At 34.0% G+C, this 19,240-nt stretch overlaps 1 protein-coding gene across 1 annotated transcript in view; it reads left to right on the forward strand.

The window, feature by feature from the left end:
* LOC145672856 (uncharacterized) overlaps positions 1-19,240 on the forward strand; it is a 214,413-nt gene that overhangs the window by 74,990 nt on the left and 120,183 nt on the right. Inside the window, exons 3-4 of the mRNA XM_081742012.1 lie at positions 6,856-7,930; positions 17,071-17,252. Coding sequence (XP_081598138.1) covers positions 6,856-7,930; positions 17,071-17,252 — 1,257 coding nt within the window. The remainder of the gene's footprint in view (positions 1-6,855; positions 7,931-17,070; positions 17,253-19,240) is intronic.

Below are 19,240 nucleotides of genomic sequence, written 5' to 3' on the forward strand. Positions count from 1 at the left end.
AACAGAACAAGGTCAATAAAGGCCCCCCCCTCTCTCTCTCAATGTGAGTTTTCCCCCCCTAATTTTTCTCCTTTCTCAATGTTCATGAATTATTCAGAGAACGGAGAGAGTGACATCTGCTGTGTCTTTGGGGAATTACTACGACTGCGTGTCGATGATTATGTGCAAACCTTAGAAGACTCAACAGAGGCCAACGGGAGAAAATGGAGGGAGGAAGCAGTAGGACAGATAAAAAGGAGGGGAAGGCAAGACAGACAAGAATGGGAAGAGAGGAACAAAGAAAGAAACAGAGATTAGATAAAAAAACAATAACAACTAAAATGAAGCCGGTAGAATATGAAAATATACAAAAATAACAAGACAGAATTGTTTATAATATTATACGAACATTTTTAATTAAAAAAAAAGATAGGAAATGAAATCAGAAGCAGGAAGATTTGTATTACTCTACCCCACTCCAGTGACTCATGAAAAATTACTAGCTGTCAATAGCTTCCCTTATTGAAAGAGACAGTGCAGTTGTCTAACCAGTTAATAGCCCTCTCCCTACAAGAAAATAGTGTTCTTCGCCATGTTATGTGCATCAAAGCATCATGTATAGTTGTCAGCGAAACGGTAATTATTTACTCACGATAGAAAAATATCTTCTATCAGTCAGTAATTTAAGAACAAATTAGTCTTGTTTCACCTTGTGAAATTACAGTAGACTTCCAAATTATGTTGATTCAATATTAAAACCGGAAGTAAAAGATATATCATTTCCGCTTGCAATATATTGAAGCTGAACGTTAAAAATATATCATTTCCGGTTATAAAAGATTGAAACCGAAAGTTAAAGATACATCATTTCCGGTTGTAATAGATTGAAACCGGAAGTTAAAAGATATATTATTTCCGATTGTAATAGATTGAAACCGGAAGTTAAAATATATCATTTTCAGTTGTAATAGATTAGAACCGGAAGTTACAGATATATCATTTCCGGTTGTAATACAGGGATGAGGTGGAGAATGAAACTTGTTCTTGGGACGTTGAGTTCATATCAAAAACAGTTTCTCGCTATCTCTCAGTTTTTGTTCTGTATGAACCAATATTTGAATTGGAATTTATGCTAGTTTTAACTGCTTCCGGTTTCAATCTATTACAACCGCAATTGAGCTTAAATATATTCTTGCGATTCTCTAAATTCACATATATATTCTCTAAATTCTAGCTGGGGACTTCCCTTCGAGACCGCTACATTTACTCGGTCTACGTACTGACACTTCTCCCTAATATATCTCTAATCTTAAGGGATTTCGATATATGGCTATCTTATTATAATTTTAACCCTGGCCCTTCTTCTTTTCTTCTAACGGAAACATTAAAAAATGCTGAACCACCGTAAAACGGGGCTACTTTGACATTTAGGGTTACTTTGACATAGAGTGGGGCTACTTTGACAGATGAGCAATTCGTGCTTCCTGTGAGAATTGTTGCACATACTTTCATAGATAAAGGCTGATATGGTGTCCACGTTGCGAATTGCCGGAGGGGATGAGGGATTTCTCCCATTGTATTTCTACTCCCTCTCAATATCCTTCCTGTCCCCCAATATATAATATAAGGACTTCTAGATCCGCCACTGTTTATTCCCCCAAAAAATGAATAATCTAATTCTCACTCTGACGATATAGAGAGTGGATTCAATGTGTCCTGTGCAAAAAATGGGTGTATGGGTTTTGTAATGGTGGATCAAAAAATTCTCAACATGCTTGTTACGACTGTGATGTTGACGACTAAGGTTTTTCTTTCCATTGTTACATGTAAAGATAACATACCGATACATATGTAATTATGTTAAAAGTGAAGTAAAGTAAAAAAAAAAAATAAAGTAGTGTAAAAAATAAAGTAACAATGTAAGGTAAAGCACCGTGTATGTTCAAAGTAAAAGATGTTAAAAGTAAAGCTTTGGAAAAATTTGTATAGTGGTGTATAATGATGTACCACAAGAAAATAAAGATTTCGTGCTTATCAAGTATACAGCATACCGTACTTTATACATGACCAAAACAGTGTTTTATACACTTTACATAAATTCTAGGTCAAAATAACTCCATACTTTGAGTAACTTTGACTTTATGTAGCAAATACATAAAATGTCAAAGTAGCCGCACCCCCGGGGCTACTTTGACCGGTATTTCCTAATTTCTTCCCCCCAAAGCTTACTTGTAGAAACTTAGGTTTAGTAGTGGATGTGATAGCCTAGATACCTATTGTTATGATGAGAATAGTATCATTCATTGGTTGCAGAAAGTGTCCCGTGTACACATCTAAACTAGTCCAAAACCTGTCAAAGTAGCCCCGTTTTACGGCATATCATATTTCTACTCTTAAGGGATTTCAAGTGTGACTATCTTACCATAACAATTACAACCCTTACAATTTTTCTTCTCTTCTAACGGAAACATCGAAAAATATTGGAAAACATAAGATCTCTACTCTTAAGGGATTTCGAGATATGGCATCTTATTTTAAGAATTACAGTCCAATCCTTTTTTCTTCCCTTCTAAGGGAAACATCTAAAAACACTGAAACACGCCTTTAATTATGTATTTTTAATTAAAAGCCTTAAATATCAACTTTCATGATTATAACTTTTCGAGATGTGATGAGGGATTTCGAGATATGATTGTGTTATTTTAACAATTGCAACATTTGTTCTTTTATTTTTTCTACTTGCCTTTTTATTCCCTTCTAGGGGAAATATCTTTTTAAAATGCTGAAACGTGTCTTGGATTATTTTACTTAAATACCAAATTTCATGTCTCTAACTGTAACAAATTTCTACATATGGCCATCCAACAATTGTAACCCCACCTTTTCTTCTTCCAGCCTTTTTTCATTCCCTTCTACGACAAATATCAAAACACGGTGAAATATCGGTCTATTTATTTTAAATGAAAAGTCCATTTACCACATTTCATGTCTCTAACCTTCAGAGATTCCGAGATATGGCCATCTTAAAACAACGATTACGACCCCTCTTTCCCGCCTACCCTGTCGAAATTCCAAAAATCCTTTCGTAGTGAAACCTTACATTACAAATCCTATACCCTGTCCAAATTTCAAGTTTCTAGCTTAAGCGGTTTAGCCTGGAGATTGATATCTCTCTTTACTCTCTCTCTCTCTCTCTCTCTCTCTCTATATATATATATATATATATATATATATATATATATATATGGTTGCGTGAGTTTTGCTCGAAATTATTTTCTATTCGTGGTTATTCCCCGAAAGTCAGGAGCCCGAGTCTGAAATTGAACTCCGTAGATGATTCAAAAAATAAGTGACTGAAATTAGTGAATTTTATCAAATCGCTCCGCTGTCAAGTTGCTTTTTGATTATTTCCACAATCCTTATTTACAAATATCTCAATGTGTTACTAACAAAGAAAAAGGATATTATATTTTAAGTCTACGTAACCATTGGCAATTAATTATTGGAAATTTGTTTTTTTTTTAAAAGAAAATATCCCATACAAGGGAACAGGATATTGAAGTTCCTTTTAAATTCCATAAACAGGCGTTCGACCAATCAGAGATGAGAATTTGTTTTCATTTTCCAGTTTTGGCGAATTAAAACAAGAATTTGTTTACATCTCTCTGATGTGACTACCATATATCCTAGTAACTTTGAGATGACTTATAAAAGTATTTTCATTCCTAAAAACCATCTCCCCAGCATGGAATCCAAAGTTCTTCCAGATCGAATTTGAGAAGGCAGTTATAAATACGTTAAGGGTAGTATTTTCTGAGTCGCGGTCGTCCGGTTGTAACTTTCATTTCTGCCAGCACTTATGGTGGAAGATCCAAGAAATTGGTTTAAGCAAAGATTATAAACAATCTGCAACTACCATGCAGGATGTATTCAAGCTTATTCCTCTTGCCGCTAGAAAAGGATGGCTGGTTGGAATTCTATTTATATCTCCTACATGTGAAAAATTATCTGAATTTTTTGACTATTTTGTAAAACAGTGGTTAGAAAACCCCAACATGCCAGTCGACTTGTAGAACGTTCTTGACTTACGACACGGAACCAATAATGTTATGGAGGGTTGGAACCGAAAATTAAAAGCTCCAGTTAGGTGTAAGACTCCAATGTCTTCCTCTGAACTTAGTGAATAGTCAGATTCATGTTCTATGTGAGCTGTGTGTATGTGAGAGGGATTGTGTAGTCGGAGAATATTCCAATTATACTTATTTCAGGTCTTTTATTGCTGAAAAATTCAATTTTAGTTCTAAAACATTATATTTTGATAATGTATCCGCATCGAAACCACGCGTCAGCAACTGTGCCTTTTCCTTTCTGTTTTTTTTTTTTTTAAAGAAAATCTCTACTTCCTTATGCTTTAAAATAGGAATAAAGTTCACATCTTTTTTTTTTCTAAAAAGTGAGCAGGGAAGTTTACGAATACTATTTTTCTTCTGCACTTTAAAAGAAATTAACATAGTTTAACATTTGCATGCAGAACCATCTTACAGAAATTGGATTTTTGTACGAGTGTGTGATTTCTGTTAATGTACTGCACATTTCGTACCATGTACAGTAGGTCTAAAACCAAGAAACCAAGTTTTTTATCAAGACCTTGAGGAAACATCTTAAAAACTATATAAAATGATAGAAATGGTTCCAAAAGGCAAAAGAAGGCGTGTTTAAGTGAAACTACCCATTAAACCGTCTGTTGTTACTCTCTCATTTCCTCATTCTCACTTTGCTGTATGCGAAAGTGTGGTTGCTATATTTAATTGCTCCTCGGGAAACTTCTTCCCCAAAATTTCTCCTTTTCATTGCAAAATTACTCTCGCCTTGGGAAAGCTAAACACAGAAAACAACAGTCTTAGTTGCTGAGATTTTCTCTCTTCTGCTAACAACTTACTGTTTTTTTTAAAAGACTTTCTCTTCTTATTTTTCTTGTATAATTTCGTGTCCTCCTGTAATTTGTTTCCTTTGACATAACTTAAGACAAGGTAAACCATAAAAGTAGTGTAATTCTTGTATATATTTACAGAACACATATTTGTGCATAAAGCACATTTCTTTAGATGTACTGACAAAAGTAATACAATCAACTGTCCATGTGAAACAAATAACATTGTTGTGTATATATACAGACACTGGATATTAACACATTTTCATAAAATCTTATACTAGATTGTAAAATATACTACTTCGTAATTCCTATATTATGTGCCTACTGCTGTGGGCGTATATTAATCCTCGTTTCTGCTTACACAACACATATTCCATATTAAATGATATTTCTCTAGATGAGCCGATGAGCATAATGCAGTCAAGTGTCCTTATCAAACAAGTGTCCTTAGCATACTTCGAGATGGAAATATTATATTCCTGCTGCTAATAGCCTATAATAACCCCGTATCTACTTGCAAAACATAAATTTCACATTTCTATAAATGGGTTGACAAAAATAATGTCATTGCAGGACAAATACAGTTGTTGAATAGCTATATAGACCTACTCTACATAGATAATAATACATTTTTGTAGGGATTTTTATACAATTGTAAAACATACTTCGAAATGTCTATACCATAGGCCTGATGCTGATAACTTATATAAACATTACTTGATAAAGAATTTTTTTGCACCTTGTAAAGCATTCTTCTTATATTTTACTGTATCTCGTACAGTTTTCATTATGATTGTAAATTATGTTTCTAAATAAGTTCATTCACACACTTCGCACAGAACGTGCACATGATTCTAAAGTATACTTAGAAACATACAACATGTTATTAACACTGCTTTGTTCAGAATTTATACATGATTGTAAAGTATACTTTGAAACATATAATCTATATCAACACCACTTCGAATTAAAGTATACACGATTGTAAAATATGCTTTGAATATGTATTAATTTAACTCCCTACAGATTTATGTATGATTGTAAAACATACGCACGTACTTGGAAATGAATATATTAACACTTCCTTGTTCAGAATTTGTGCACATCTGTAAAATAAAGAGCCTATGTTTCCTGTCCATTATATCTGCACAATAATTCTAATAGTCTGTTTCAAAATTACATGTTCTTTTATGTCCTATTGCCTCATTGCACCACAGTTAAGGTTACCTCTTCTAATGGATTTTTCTATTCATTATTTCTCATGGATTAGGATCTTTTTCAATCTGTTTCACTAACAGACTCCGAAATTGCATTAGTTGCAATAGGATTCTTATTCCAACTTACATGTTGCTAAAGTGATGGTTCTAGAAGCGGAATTGTCGATAGAGTCTTCATTCTTGATATTCAAGGTTACAAGATTGATTAGGTATAGTCTTTATGTAAAATCTTCGTATCAAGCTTGTACGAGTAATACAGCGGTTGTGAATTTCTCTTCTACTTTCTAATGTCTTTTGTGCTAGGTATAAAATCTACAAATACTGCTTTCTTATAGACTTCTATCCGTAGTGTACGATGTGTGACGTAGAAGCGTACTTTTACATTCTGAGGAAGTCAAAGAGGAACGGAATGAGGAGACTAGGAGGGATGACGTAGAATAAGTGTCATCAGTGGATACACGGGTAGTTATGGCTGAGATATTATCGATTACGCTATCGATGTCCTTGTTTGCCTCTTATCACAATATTTTGTCAACGTCACGTTACCTGTCTCTTCCTTCCCCTTCTCATGTGGTTTGTTGAGAAGGGGAGCAACAAACTGTGACGTCAAAGAGTATTGCTTGTAAATGACTGTTGTAGATTTGGGACTTAAAACAAAAGTTAGATATGCCTTGATTATATGATTTTTTCTTGTATCTATTTATATTTTTCTCTTTTTATTTACAGATATCAAATTCGGGATTAGCCGCCTGGTGAATAAAAGTGACGATTGTTACAAATCCTCCTCCAGCGTGAATAAAACTAATGGACACGATGTTACAACAATGACATCACCTTCTGAAACAAGAAGCAGTAGTAGCAATGGTGCATTCTCCCCTCCGTGCACAACGTGGCCTTGTGGAGACGTCGGGTCAAAGGACAGGCTCTCTTCGAATGAGATTCGGCATCAGGAAACCCAAGCTGAAGTCCGGAGTTCAACGCCAGAGCCTGTCTCAACTCCTCCAAGAAGCGTCGCTGCTTCACCACCATCATCAACGGTAAGAATAAGTGGAGTAACGACAACTACTTCGTCATCTTCGTCGACGTCGTCTTCAGCACCAAAGTTGTCTAAATCCGAAACGTTTAGTGTTAGCGCGCTGTTGAAACCATCTGAACCAAGTTCAAGTCGCCGATCGCCACCGGAACATAATAGGTTATCAGGAGTTATTCCCGATACCCCGCCGTCGTTACCCGAAGCCTTCCCCGTTGCACGGTCGTTCTTATATCCGACACTACCTTTCGATTTCATCTCAGGTGCTCGAGACAAAGCCAGCGACTTCAGGGACTATGTGAGCCTTCTACCTAGGCACTTTCCAACATTAGGCTTTGGTTTGTACCCGCCACCGGGAGCAATTCCAGGACTCAGCAGCAAAGACGCAGCAGATCTAAGCAGTGCGGTAACTTTGGACGGAAATCGTAATCTCTTATCTCCGGGATCGTTATACTTCAGCCTTGGTCCAGCAGCTGCCGCAGCTGCAGCGGCCAGTGGTTCATTTCCTCAAGACGACTTACTTCGATTAAGACATTTTCATGCGACGACAAGTGCGAATCATCACGGACTTTCTCATCACGGTGACCATAACGGATTGTTGAGGCCAGTTCCCTTAGGTGATGTGTATTCCTGTATAAAATGTGAAAAAATGTTTTCTACGCCACACGGGTTGGAAGTGCATGCGCGAAGATCTCACAATGGGAAACGACCTTTTGCCTGTGAGTTATGCAACAAGACTTTTGGACATGAAATCAGCCTTAGTCAACACAGGTAAGTCTACAGCCTATATTTTTAATTCTTTTAAATAGGTGAGAAAAGTACAAAGTTATTGGTAGTTGCTAAAATGACTAAGTCAATAAAGAAATAATCCAGGGTTGGTAATGATAACTGGACCGAATAACTTAATGTTAGGCAATTACTCAAGAGAACCACCTATAGTGATGTTGTACAAAACTTACCTTTTTTGTTTTCTCTGTAACTTCGCTTTCACTTCAATACTGGTTTCGCATCCAGAATTAGAACCGATTTTCTCATAAAAATCAATTTCTGTTCTGGCCTAAAACCCGATTTCCTGGAGAAATTGGTATCGGTACCATGTCGTAAATCGTTTTTATCAGAAAATCTAATTCGATTCCACACCTAGAATAGTTTTTTTTTTTTCTAGGAAGAAGAGCGAAACCCAATAGAAAATACTTACGTCTATCAGCTCGGTTACCGTTAACAGTCCTGTATTTTACAAAGCGAAGGAATGAATGTCAGGAAAAATCATTTAACATCCTAGAAATCAATGCCGACATTAACTAAGGTAACTAAGGTAACATCCGATACTATCTAAATCTTCTCTCCGCAGCTAGATATTAATAAATTTATCTAAAGTTCCTAATATCTACAGCGTGGTCCGGAAATGGGCGTACCCCTAAACTATTAAACTGTTAGAACTTGGCGCAGAATTCAGCTGTATTACGACATGAATGGTGATCATACCCGACGTTTATGACTGTTAAGACTCTTAAGACTTCAATGTAACTGTGTACAGACAAGGGGGGGTACACCTACTTCCGGACCACCCTGTAGGGCCACTAAGCTATTACAGTTAAAGTATGGTAACCAGTTGTTTTCCGTGTGATTCAGAAGGGTAAGTTTGGAAATAATGGAACTTAATTTTAGAAGTAGAGTGAATATTAAGATTAGGGATACGCCACAGGTACAAGAAGCGAATATTTAGAATTAATTACATAGATATTAAGCTTAGACATAACAATTCATATTCTTTCAATGTTACACTAGTTTCTTAAAGTGTCAAAAGACCAAGTCTTTGACGGAGGTCAAGGTATGAACCTATATATATATATAAGAATGTTGTATACGAAAGGAAGTTTTAGCCCATTTATTCGAGATCACTTCTTCAATAGAGGTAAAGTAAGGGGTCTAGTACCTTTCTTTTGTGGTTTGAGTATACGATAAACTGGAAATTACTGATAAGGAACTGAGTTGAATTACAGATTCAGAATTAGGATTAGGGGTTGCCCAACCACGTGAAAGCACATGAACTGAGTAATGATGACTTTAGGCATATTATTCAAATATTCACTTCCAAATGACAATTAATATTTATCCGACATAAACCTTCCTAATCTTTTTATTTTATAAAACTAAATGTATTAATATATTTGTATATTTGCTAAGATTTATAGGTTTGTATATGTTTGTATATCTAACATTAATATGTTTGTATATTTATAAAAAAGAAAAAATCACCGTTGGCTTGCCATACTTTAAAACCATTTCTGCATGATTTTTTTTTCTGTTAGCGAAAAAATAAATAATCAGTATTGGAAATCCTCATATGGGAACTTGAAAATTGAGTTAAAACTTGAATTTTTAGATTTTTCACTTAATTCCGACGAGAAATAAGTAAGTGTCATTTATGATACACTTACAACTCACAAAGAGCATGCCAGATGACATCAAAATATCTTATTCATACACGTCAATATCTCAGCCAGCAGACAAAACAGTCATTGCGTTTGATAAATCACAAAAAAGCTAAAGTGAAAAAAGGGTATGTGCCATATATGGCACGGCATGCGGTAAGTGGTTAAATAATTGTGGGGTAAAATCTGTAGGCTATTTATAAATATTGTGCGCTCTCAGACTCTTCAGTAGCCTACCTTAAAAACTATAATAAATACAGTTTTTTCCTTATTTAACTAATTGGCTAGGGTTCCGGGTAATTACGAATGCTTTAGTTAGTCTCTTAAACGGAACGTTATGTTATCTGCTTGTACAGGAAAATTATGATAAAAAATGAGATAATGAGATTCCAAAGTTATAGCGAGTTTTGTAACTATCAAAATCACACATACATCACCGAAAGACAAATTACTGGTAATCTATAATGTCAATAAAGATTTTTTTTTTAAATGTTTGCGGAGATTCAGATGGAGTAGTTTTTACCAGCTTCCCTGTCCTCAATTACCCTTGTCAAAGTCCCTTGTAAGATGATTCTTTCTTGTTTATTCTTTGTTAAATATAAGAAATCGAAAGCTAGTCACAAGTATAACAAAAAATTAATATAATGAGCTAATTATTATGTTCTCATGGAGTATCACATGACAGCTTATATCATGTGTTAACTATATATAAATTAAGTAAAATTTGCTGTATCATGGCTAAATGGTTAGTTTTTGAACCTTTGCGTGGAAAATCTGGGTTCAATTCCCGGTTGGAGACCATGTGGCTCGCACTCCATGTTAAGCTGTAGATTCACATCTCACTTAGACACAGTGCTGAAAAGGAACATTAAACACAAATCAAACAATAAATTTTAATGAAAATAGACCTACTTTTTTGTTTAACTTTTTTGAGTGCCTAACAGTGTTTATAAATAAAAGTTTTAGTACGTTGTGTGAACAAATATTAACTATTTTTTTTTCATTTAACTCGTTTGATTGGTTAATTATTTTGTGAATAAGAGTTGTTTTAAGTTGTATGAAAATACAAGAATTTTAGGAATCATTCGAAAAAGTGGATCAAAAGATTGCGATCTTGACCGAGAATTTTAGGAATAATCCAAAAAATGCATCAAAAGATTGCGATCGTGGCTAGTAATTAGTTTTGGGATCAAAGGCCATAAAATTTTTGAACGGCTCCTAAATCGAGTTTTCGCATTTCCTACGGAATAAGCACATCATACTGAGTTAAGTGATAGCTTGGGTTTGGCTACACTATATGCAGTTTTCCAAATATAAGGTGTAGATGAAAATTTTTGATTGAAATATATTGGATTTTGGATCCAATAATAATTAATTTATTTTCGTTTAACTCTTTTGATTGTCTAACAATTTCTTTTGAATGGAAGGTATAGCAAGTTGTATGAAAAATTAATAACCAATTTCTTTTTGTTTAACTCCTTCGCTTCTGTAAAACTTCTTGTGACCAAAAATTTTAAAGTTTTATAAAAATTTAATAAATAATTCCATTTTGATTAACCCTTTTGGTTATTTAACACATTTCCTGAGTAAAGTCTTAAAGTTGTGTCAAAAAATTAATAACTAATTTCTTTTCATTAACCCTCTTAGTTGCCAATAATTTCCGTTCGTTTGACCTAATACTTCTCCTAAATAAAAGTTTTGAAGTTGTATGAAAAAATCAATAAGTAATTTGTTTTGTTAACTATTTTGGTTACCTAACAATTCTTGTGACTGAAAGCGTTCAAGTTGTATCAAAAATTTTACACTGAAAGTATGAAAGTGTTAAAGTTGATTATCTTCTTGTGACTGAAAGTGTGAAAGTGTGAAACTGTTAAAGTTGATTATCTTCTTGTGACTGAAAGTGTTAAAGTTGTGTAAAAAATTAATAGCTTATTTCTTTTAGAAGATTTTAGGAATGATCAAAACAGAGATCAAGAGATTGAGATCTTGGCCAAGAATTCTAGGAATGATCAAAATATACATCAAAAGATTGCGATCTTGGCCAATAATTAATTTTAGGATTAGGAACCACAAAATTTTTGAACGGCCCCTAAATCGAGTTTTCGTATTTTCTACAAAATAAGCACATCGTACTGAGTTAAGTGATAGTTTGGGTTTCGCTACACTATATGTAGTTCTCCAGATACAAGGCGTAGAAGTTAACTTTTGATTGAAATATATTGCATCTTGGATCAGTGACTATAAACTTTTTGAAAGCCCCTAAGTCGAGTTTTCGCATTTTCTACGAAATAAGCACATCATACTCTGTTAAGTTATAGTTTGAATTTGGCTACACTATATGTAGTCCTTCAGATATAAGACCTACAAGAAAATTTTTGGTTCAAATATATTGGATCTTCTGATCCAAAACAGTTTGTTTGATTGCCTAACAATTATCTTAACTACAAGTTTTGAAGTTGTGTGAAAAATAATAACTAAGTTCGTTTAATTCGTTTGATTGTGTAAGAAGTTTAGTGATTTTGCAGTTTTCGGAAGATAAAACGCAACTTAATTTTTACTATTAAAGTGGAAGAAATCCATTTCAGATTGACTTTTCGGAGAGACTTCGGATTCGAACATCCATGAAGGAGTTTCATGAACTAGGAGTTTTTATCAATTTTAAATCCTTGTGCTTGATTTTATGTCTTATGGGACAAAGAGTGGGGCTGCAGCTAGTTTGATGTGAATATTATATATACGTTTGACGTATCCTATTTTTGCATACAAAGTTGAATAGTAATATTATATCCTACTCAATTTGTGGGACTGGGAATAACATCGGCAATGGGATAAAAGAATCCACTTTGCTAGCAAAGAGAGTTGTGTATAAGGCATCATTTTTACGAAACTACCCTTGCGTTTGAATGTTGGTTTCTACGTTAGGCACGCTTTGAATGTCCATGTCTTTCACCGAGAACAACCAGGGTTGCAAGGGTGTTGGAGAATGTTCCTGTCTGACAGAGTGAAAGAAGAGGGTTTATTTTCGTATTTCCGATTTTTGGCATGTAAGCACTGTGTTAGTATTGAATGAAAATGTATTTTCAAAATTATATTCTTCAACACGAGACCATTTTTTTAAATGAAGGTTCTTATAATAATATTTATATACGTAACAATGGGAGAAATGAGTACAGGGCAGCGAACTGGCTAAAAGAAACGGAAAATCTCTAACAGATATGGTTATTCAAATAATACATTATAATATACGTGTTTTATGTAATTATAAAGTAAATATTTTACAAATTCTTATAGTTTATAGAGATGCATTATTATAAAATAGTTTTGATAACCTCCAATAATTTTTAAGACTAATATATATTTTCTACTATTAATACAAAATCAAGGGAATTCTAATTCATGGTATTTCCAAAATATAAGTTTATTGATATACGTTTAAAATTTTTGATAATTATTGTAGATTAGCTTTTGAAGCTGATTTATATCGCTTCAAATAATGATCAAGACATGACCAAATAATAAGCAATATTCAATGGTATTACACGTAAGACATGACCAAATAATAATTAATATTGAATGTTATTACAGGTGAGACCTGACTAATTAATAAGCAACACTAAATGGTATTACAAGTAAGACATGATCAAATAATAAGCAACATTAAAGTACTGCAAGTAATAAGTGCATAAAGGGGTACGTATCTGTGTGACCATTGGGAAAAGATGGACATCAATAGAAACAGTCTGCTGGTTTACACTGTATTTTGCTATGTATTATACATTACATAAATTCGATTTTCTCGAAACTATGCATCAGAATTTGCCCTTAGACATGTTATTTTATTCAGCTGAATGGGATCTACTGACTGACATGTGTATTTTCTTTGGACAATATTTTAGTTAAACAGAAATTAAAATTTAAGATCTAATCATAATTTTAAGTTACATATCTCATTAACCATCTTATGTACTAGTGTCATGATAAAGAGATTAATTAGAGTATGTTGCAATATAAGATTGATTCCAAAATAAGTGGTGGTTTTCACACAGCATAACTTTTTAGGTTTACATAGGGAATTCATTTTTCTCAATTACAGAGCGAAGTAGCTCAAAGGTAGAGTGTTGGTTCGCATTCGGGAGGTTGCGGGTTCGATTCCCGCTGCCGACTATCCTGACTAAGGTTTTCCAAGGTTTTCCTCAGCCCTACAAGGCAAATATCGGGATGATACCTACTAAACAGGCCCTGGCCAATACTTTCCCAAATCCTTTCCATTGTTACTGCTGTTGTTAGATATCCAGTATAAAATGGCCTCTGAAGTGTATGTAGTGATAGTTAAATAAATAAATAAATAATCTCGAGAAATATGCATGTATATTATTTTGTTCTATTTACTAAGATCTCTTGATGGATGTATCTCATCTTTGAATAATTCTCCCGCCCTCCGTTAAATACTAATAATATTGTCGAATTAGAAAACACTTTCCGATATTACCAAGAAAGTCAATATTCTACCTAAGTACTACTCGTGTTCCTTCTTCACCGCGTGTCTTAAAACTTACTTATATTCAACTTGTGCAAGTGAATAATGTATACGTATTTTTTTTCTTTTTCCATAATGGCCAAACGCACCAAATTTCGTGTCTTTACATCCACTGTTTAAAAGCAACATTCTCTGTAAAGATCATATGGATTTCAAAGTTAGAGAATTAAGTTAGCAAAATATTATAAAAGATTATACTCTCAACTGTAATACCTTTGTGAGTAAGTTATACAGCAAAGAAGTGGAAATAGACCTCTATCATGGTAATTACTATACTGGACTTTACCCAGTTGAAAACTGGTTGTCGTGATTTGAATAGAATCCGCTAACTGATTGACAGTACAAATGAGTGTCAGTATGAATGTATATATGACTGAACAATCATGAATGCTTTCGTTCTTACTTTTTTGAGAAGGACAGAAAGCCGACAAGGGCATAAGAGAATCCATTTCTATACGGTGAAGAGACTTAGAAAAGTGGGCAATTCAATATTTCCCCAGATTGTAAAATTATTTAAGGTGAGGAAGGTTTGTTTGTGTAATCTCTTACTCAGCTAGAATATCTTCTCCATAAGGATGAAAGAACGTAGGACTATGATGTAATCAGTGCTGACAAAGCTTACACACACGTATTGTTTATTTTAAAGTTATTTAAGCAGTACTGTCGTTGATTTTAGGGACTACTCCACTATAGTACTAGAATTATAGATTTTTATTGCATGTACTAACATGATATTTTTTACATAAAATATTTACTATATAAAATATAAAATAAACCAGATTGCAACAGACTTTTTTCAAGCTGTCAAATAAACGCATCGAATAGAAAAATATGCATAGAAAGCCAATTTCTTTTGTTGCTCAAAAACAGAGACAAATATGCTAAGTAAGACACCAACATTGAGGACTGGAGCAAACTAGATTAGGCGCAAAGTGGGAATAGTAACATAGTTATTTATGCTCTTACAAGGTTTAAAACTAATATTGCTAATATGTACTAAAAGACAAGCACTGTAATTAAGTGTAACACCTGTTGTGTTCTGTTTCAATGAATAAATAAACAAATAAATAAGGATAGATTGCATGTTTCATTATAAATGTCTATCTCATTACTTATCAACAACATTTCTTTTATATATATATATATATATATATATATATATATATATATATATATCTTACAAGCTTACCAAATAGGGAAATTCAAGATTTTTAATAGGTAATCTGAAACTAGAAGTTGTATAGAACCATTAATATTAAAGTAGCTAGTGAGATTATTTTTGTCAACTACGCCTGGCAACCTTGAAATGAAGTACTGAAATAGAGAGGTACATTGCTGGAGATGATGATTTTCAACTTGTGTTGTGAGTGTGCACAGTTTGAAATGTGTGTGAATATATATATATGCGTGTGTGTATGTTTGTCTGTGTGGAATGGATGAAGGGGAGCAGAGAATTTTTGCCTCTTGACCGACCGGTGAGTTTGTAGAGCGAGCATCGGGGATCGAGCCTTTGGGAGCTGTTCCCCGGGCAGCCAGCTCTGACAAGAGCTCCTCGAGGACCCACAGACAAACAAAATACAACCTCTGCTGACCACAACAGCCGCCTCGTCCACTTCCCAGTATCACTCACACATATATATATATATACACACATACTCATCTCCCTGAGCAGTATTCTCTTCCTCTTCTCTCTTTTTTTTTAACCATCTCTTTTTCCTAAATAATAAACAAGTCAGCCAGCACAACAAGCAGCTTCTGACAGCATCAGAAACGGTGGTCATTTGTCCGTCTTTCTGTCCGTTGTTTGTTGGCAGAGAGATGGTGTTCACACAAGAATAAGAACACTACCCTCTTTCTTTCGCGTTCGTATAGCGTGGCAAGTACTTTCATGATATCTCACTCTCTTCAAAACAGTAAGAAAAAACAAATTTTTATAATACACTTTCCATAATGCTCATGACTTGTTGGAAAAGATTTTAGAAGTACATTAATTTCTCAGTAATTATATAGCTCCCGATGTAAGCAAACTGGAACTTACTCCAGTTTTACTCCAGAGGTGTATATAGATAGGTAGATGCGTGTGTTAATGTTTGTAGTACTTCATTTCTCGATAGCTACTGGCTTGATCAAAACCAAATTTGATAGGCAAGTAGTCCTTGGTCTAAGAAATAAAGATCACTGTTTTTGGTGAGCAAGTAGCCCGTTATCTAAGGAATAAAGATCGCTATATTTGGTGGACAAGTAGCCCATTATCTAAGGAATAAAGATGGGTATATTTGATGAGCAAGTAGCCTATTATCTAAGGAATAAAGATGGGTATATTTGATGGGCAAGTAGCCCATTATCTAAGAAATAAAAAATGTCAATCTAAATAGTACAATTTATAGGTTTTAATGGATTTTTTTAATATACTTTCTTACCCTGAGAGGCTGTTGTTGTCTTAAAATGATCCGTGTTAACGGTTTGGTAATTACTTGATTTGTGTTTACATCCTTTATCAGCAGGAAGGCTGTATAGGACGAGACCTGTAATTTAAATTAAGACCTGAACCTCTTTAATGTTAGAACTCTTGCACCAAATCACCATAAACATGTGCGTTTTTTTTTTTTTTTTTTTGCTTGTACGTACGGGTAACCTGTAATATTCACGATACGATTCATGGTTAAGATATACGATATTCTTCTGACAAAAGAAATGATAGAGAATTTCCAATCTAAACTAGTTTATTGTTGGAAACATCGTGTAAAGCCTTATCAGCATTTTCCTTTTCCCCGAACAATATTATTCCACCAGTTACTTAAGTTTCATTCACTCCAGAGTATAAATGTTGTGTACGTTAAGCTAATTTAAATTTATTTAATTTTCATATAAATAAAAATACAAAATGGATAGGTGAGTAATGGCAATTCTTTTTCTCTTTTTTGATATTGACTTTACAGGGCTGTACATAACGTGGAGAAAGTGTTCGAATGCAAGCAGTGTGGCAAATCCTTCAAGCGTTCCTCCACTTTATCAACGCACCTCCTCATTCATTCGGATACTCGGCCCTACCCTTGTCAGTACTGTGGGAAGAGGTTCCACCAGAAGTCTGACATGAAAAAACACACCTACATCCATACAGGTAAGAACTTCGCTTTAGTTTTCCATTTGGTGTAGTGTACGATGATGAATGAAATTAAATTCGTAAGCTTGTCAATGTGTAATTTCTATAGTTTAACCCTTTAATGCCCAGTAGGGATGCGCACGAGACGAGTCGAGACAGAATTTTCCTGACAAAGTTCGAGTCGAGACACGGCTCTTCCAATAGAGAAGAATACATTTTTCGAGTCGAGATATCACTTTTACAGCTCATTTTCGAGACGAGACAGCCTCAAATCTTGTCTCGTGCGCATCCCTAATGCCCGAATGATATAACAAACTACAATAAGTATGTGATCACGTGTTCATGCGGAAACTTACCGTAAAGGTAAATAAATTATGAAAATCAAGTTAAATACATCAAGAGAAAATAATTTGAACTATAACTACTGTTATATGAGTAAAACAAATAATATATCTTTAATATTATTTTTTCACTTCAATAGTAATGTGGGATTAATTTGGAATTAAACGGCATCGGAAGTGTCATCGTTTGTCTCAGTGACCCCGAAAACTGTGGTTTCGACACTAATATCGATGATTTTCAAATATTTCTAAACGGCCATTGCTAAGATGTTGCTCTTACATTGCTTTTAATATATAGTACTTACTGTAGTTCTCTATCGTAACCCTATATCGTTGATTTAAAAAAAAATAAATATCAACAATGAGGCAAGAAGATAATTCTTCTGGGTATACATACGTTGGTGCTGGTCTGCAGAAATGGCAATTTCGAAAAAAAAAAAAAAAAAAAAGAAATCCACTTTCTCTGCACCATTTAACTTTTCTAAGCCTTAGTTATTGCATACCAACAGTTTTGCTCGAAGGTAAATTTCCCTATTCCTTACCCTTCGTTTGGACTCGAGTCTTGAAATAATTTAAATATGATTTTAAGCTTCCATTGTATCACCACTTTTTTTTAAATTGAAAATTTGAATTTGAGTTTGAATTTTGGAAAACACCATACCGGTAGGTCCCAAAATCGAATCTTCATTGTCTTCTGGTCACTTCTTGGTTTTTGAATTTAATTGTATGTGAACTCACGTTGGGAGCAATTACATTATTAAATGTATCCTCGCCGGGACATATTGCGGAAAATTTGCGAGGAAAATGTATTCAAGAAATTTCTGATTTGTTAGTGTTGTCTATTCGAATGAAGATTTTATAGATAAAAACGTCAGAGTTGCCAACATCATAGAACAAAATTGTCGATTTTCGTCTTTTAAATTATCGTATATTACAAAAAAAATTATCGTATTTTAATTATGCACGTGATAATTGTAGAAACAAGTATAATACAACTAATAATAACAATAATAAACCACCCGGCGAAATTAAAATACCACTAATTTTACAGTAATTATGTGATATCTTCAAATAGATAAAAGAAAATCGAAATGTCGAACAAGAGCGCCCTAGACAAATATTTTACATGAGATACCGTTATCACGACTCACTTATCTGCTTTCGATTTCGAGCCATTTTGAAAATCGGCATTTATTTTCGCGTTTCTAAACAGCTGAAAACGGAAAGCCACTAGGTGACTTGTGATAACGGTACCTCACGCAAAATAATATTGTCTAGGGCGCTCTTGTTCCATATTTCAGTTATCTTTTATCTATTTGAAGATATCACATAATTACTGTAAAATTAGCGGTATTTTAATTTCGCCGGGATGAAGACTCTTAAGTTATTATTAACACTACTCTGAACAACAAGAATATTTAAACCCCTTCGTAAACATAAATGAACTAACAGAATGGATGCAGGGTTGACATTTACCGATTCTCAAATCGTTATTGATTTATTTTAGCAGGAGTGACTATTAAAACCTCAATATGTGTGTTTGATGGTTATTTAATGCACATTTACAATTTATTTGCACATTCAAAACTTCAGCAAAGTGTGCGCTGTAAAATTATCATATATTCACCTATTATTGCGATGTTAATATCGTATTTACAGTACCAT

This window comes from Thermobia domestica, chromosome 2 (genome assembly GCF_964235325.1).
Source record: "Thermobia domestica chromosome 2, izTheDome1.hap1.1, whole genome shotgun sequence".
Classification (NCBI taxonomy): domain Eukaryota; kingdom Metazoa; phylum Arthropoda; class Insecta; order Zygentoma; family Lepismatidae; genus Thermobia; species Thermobia domestica.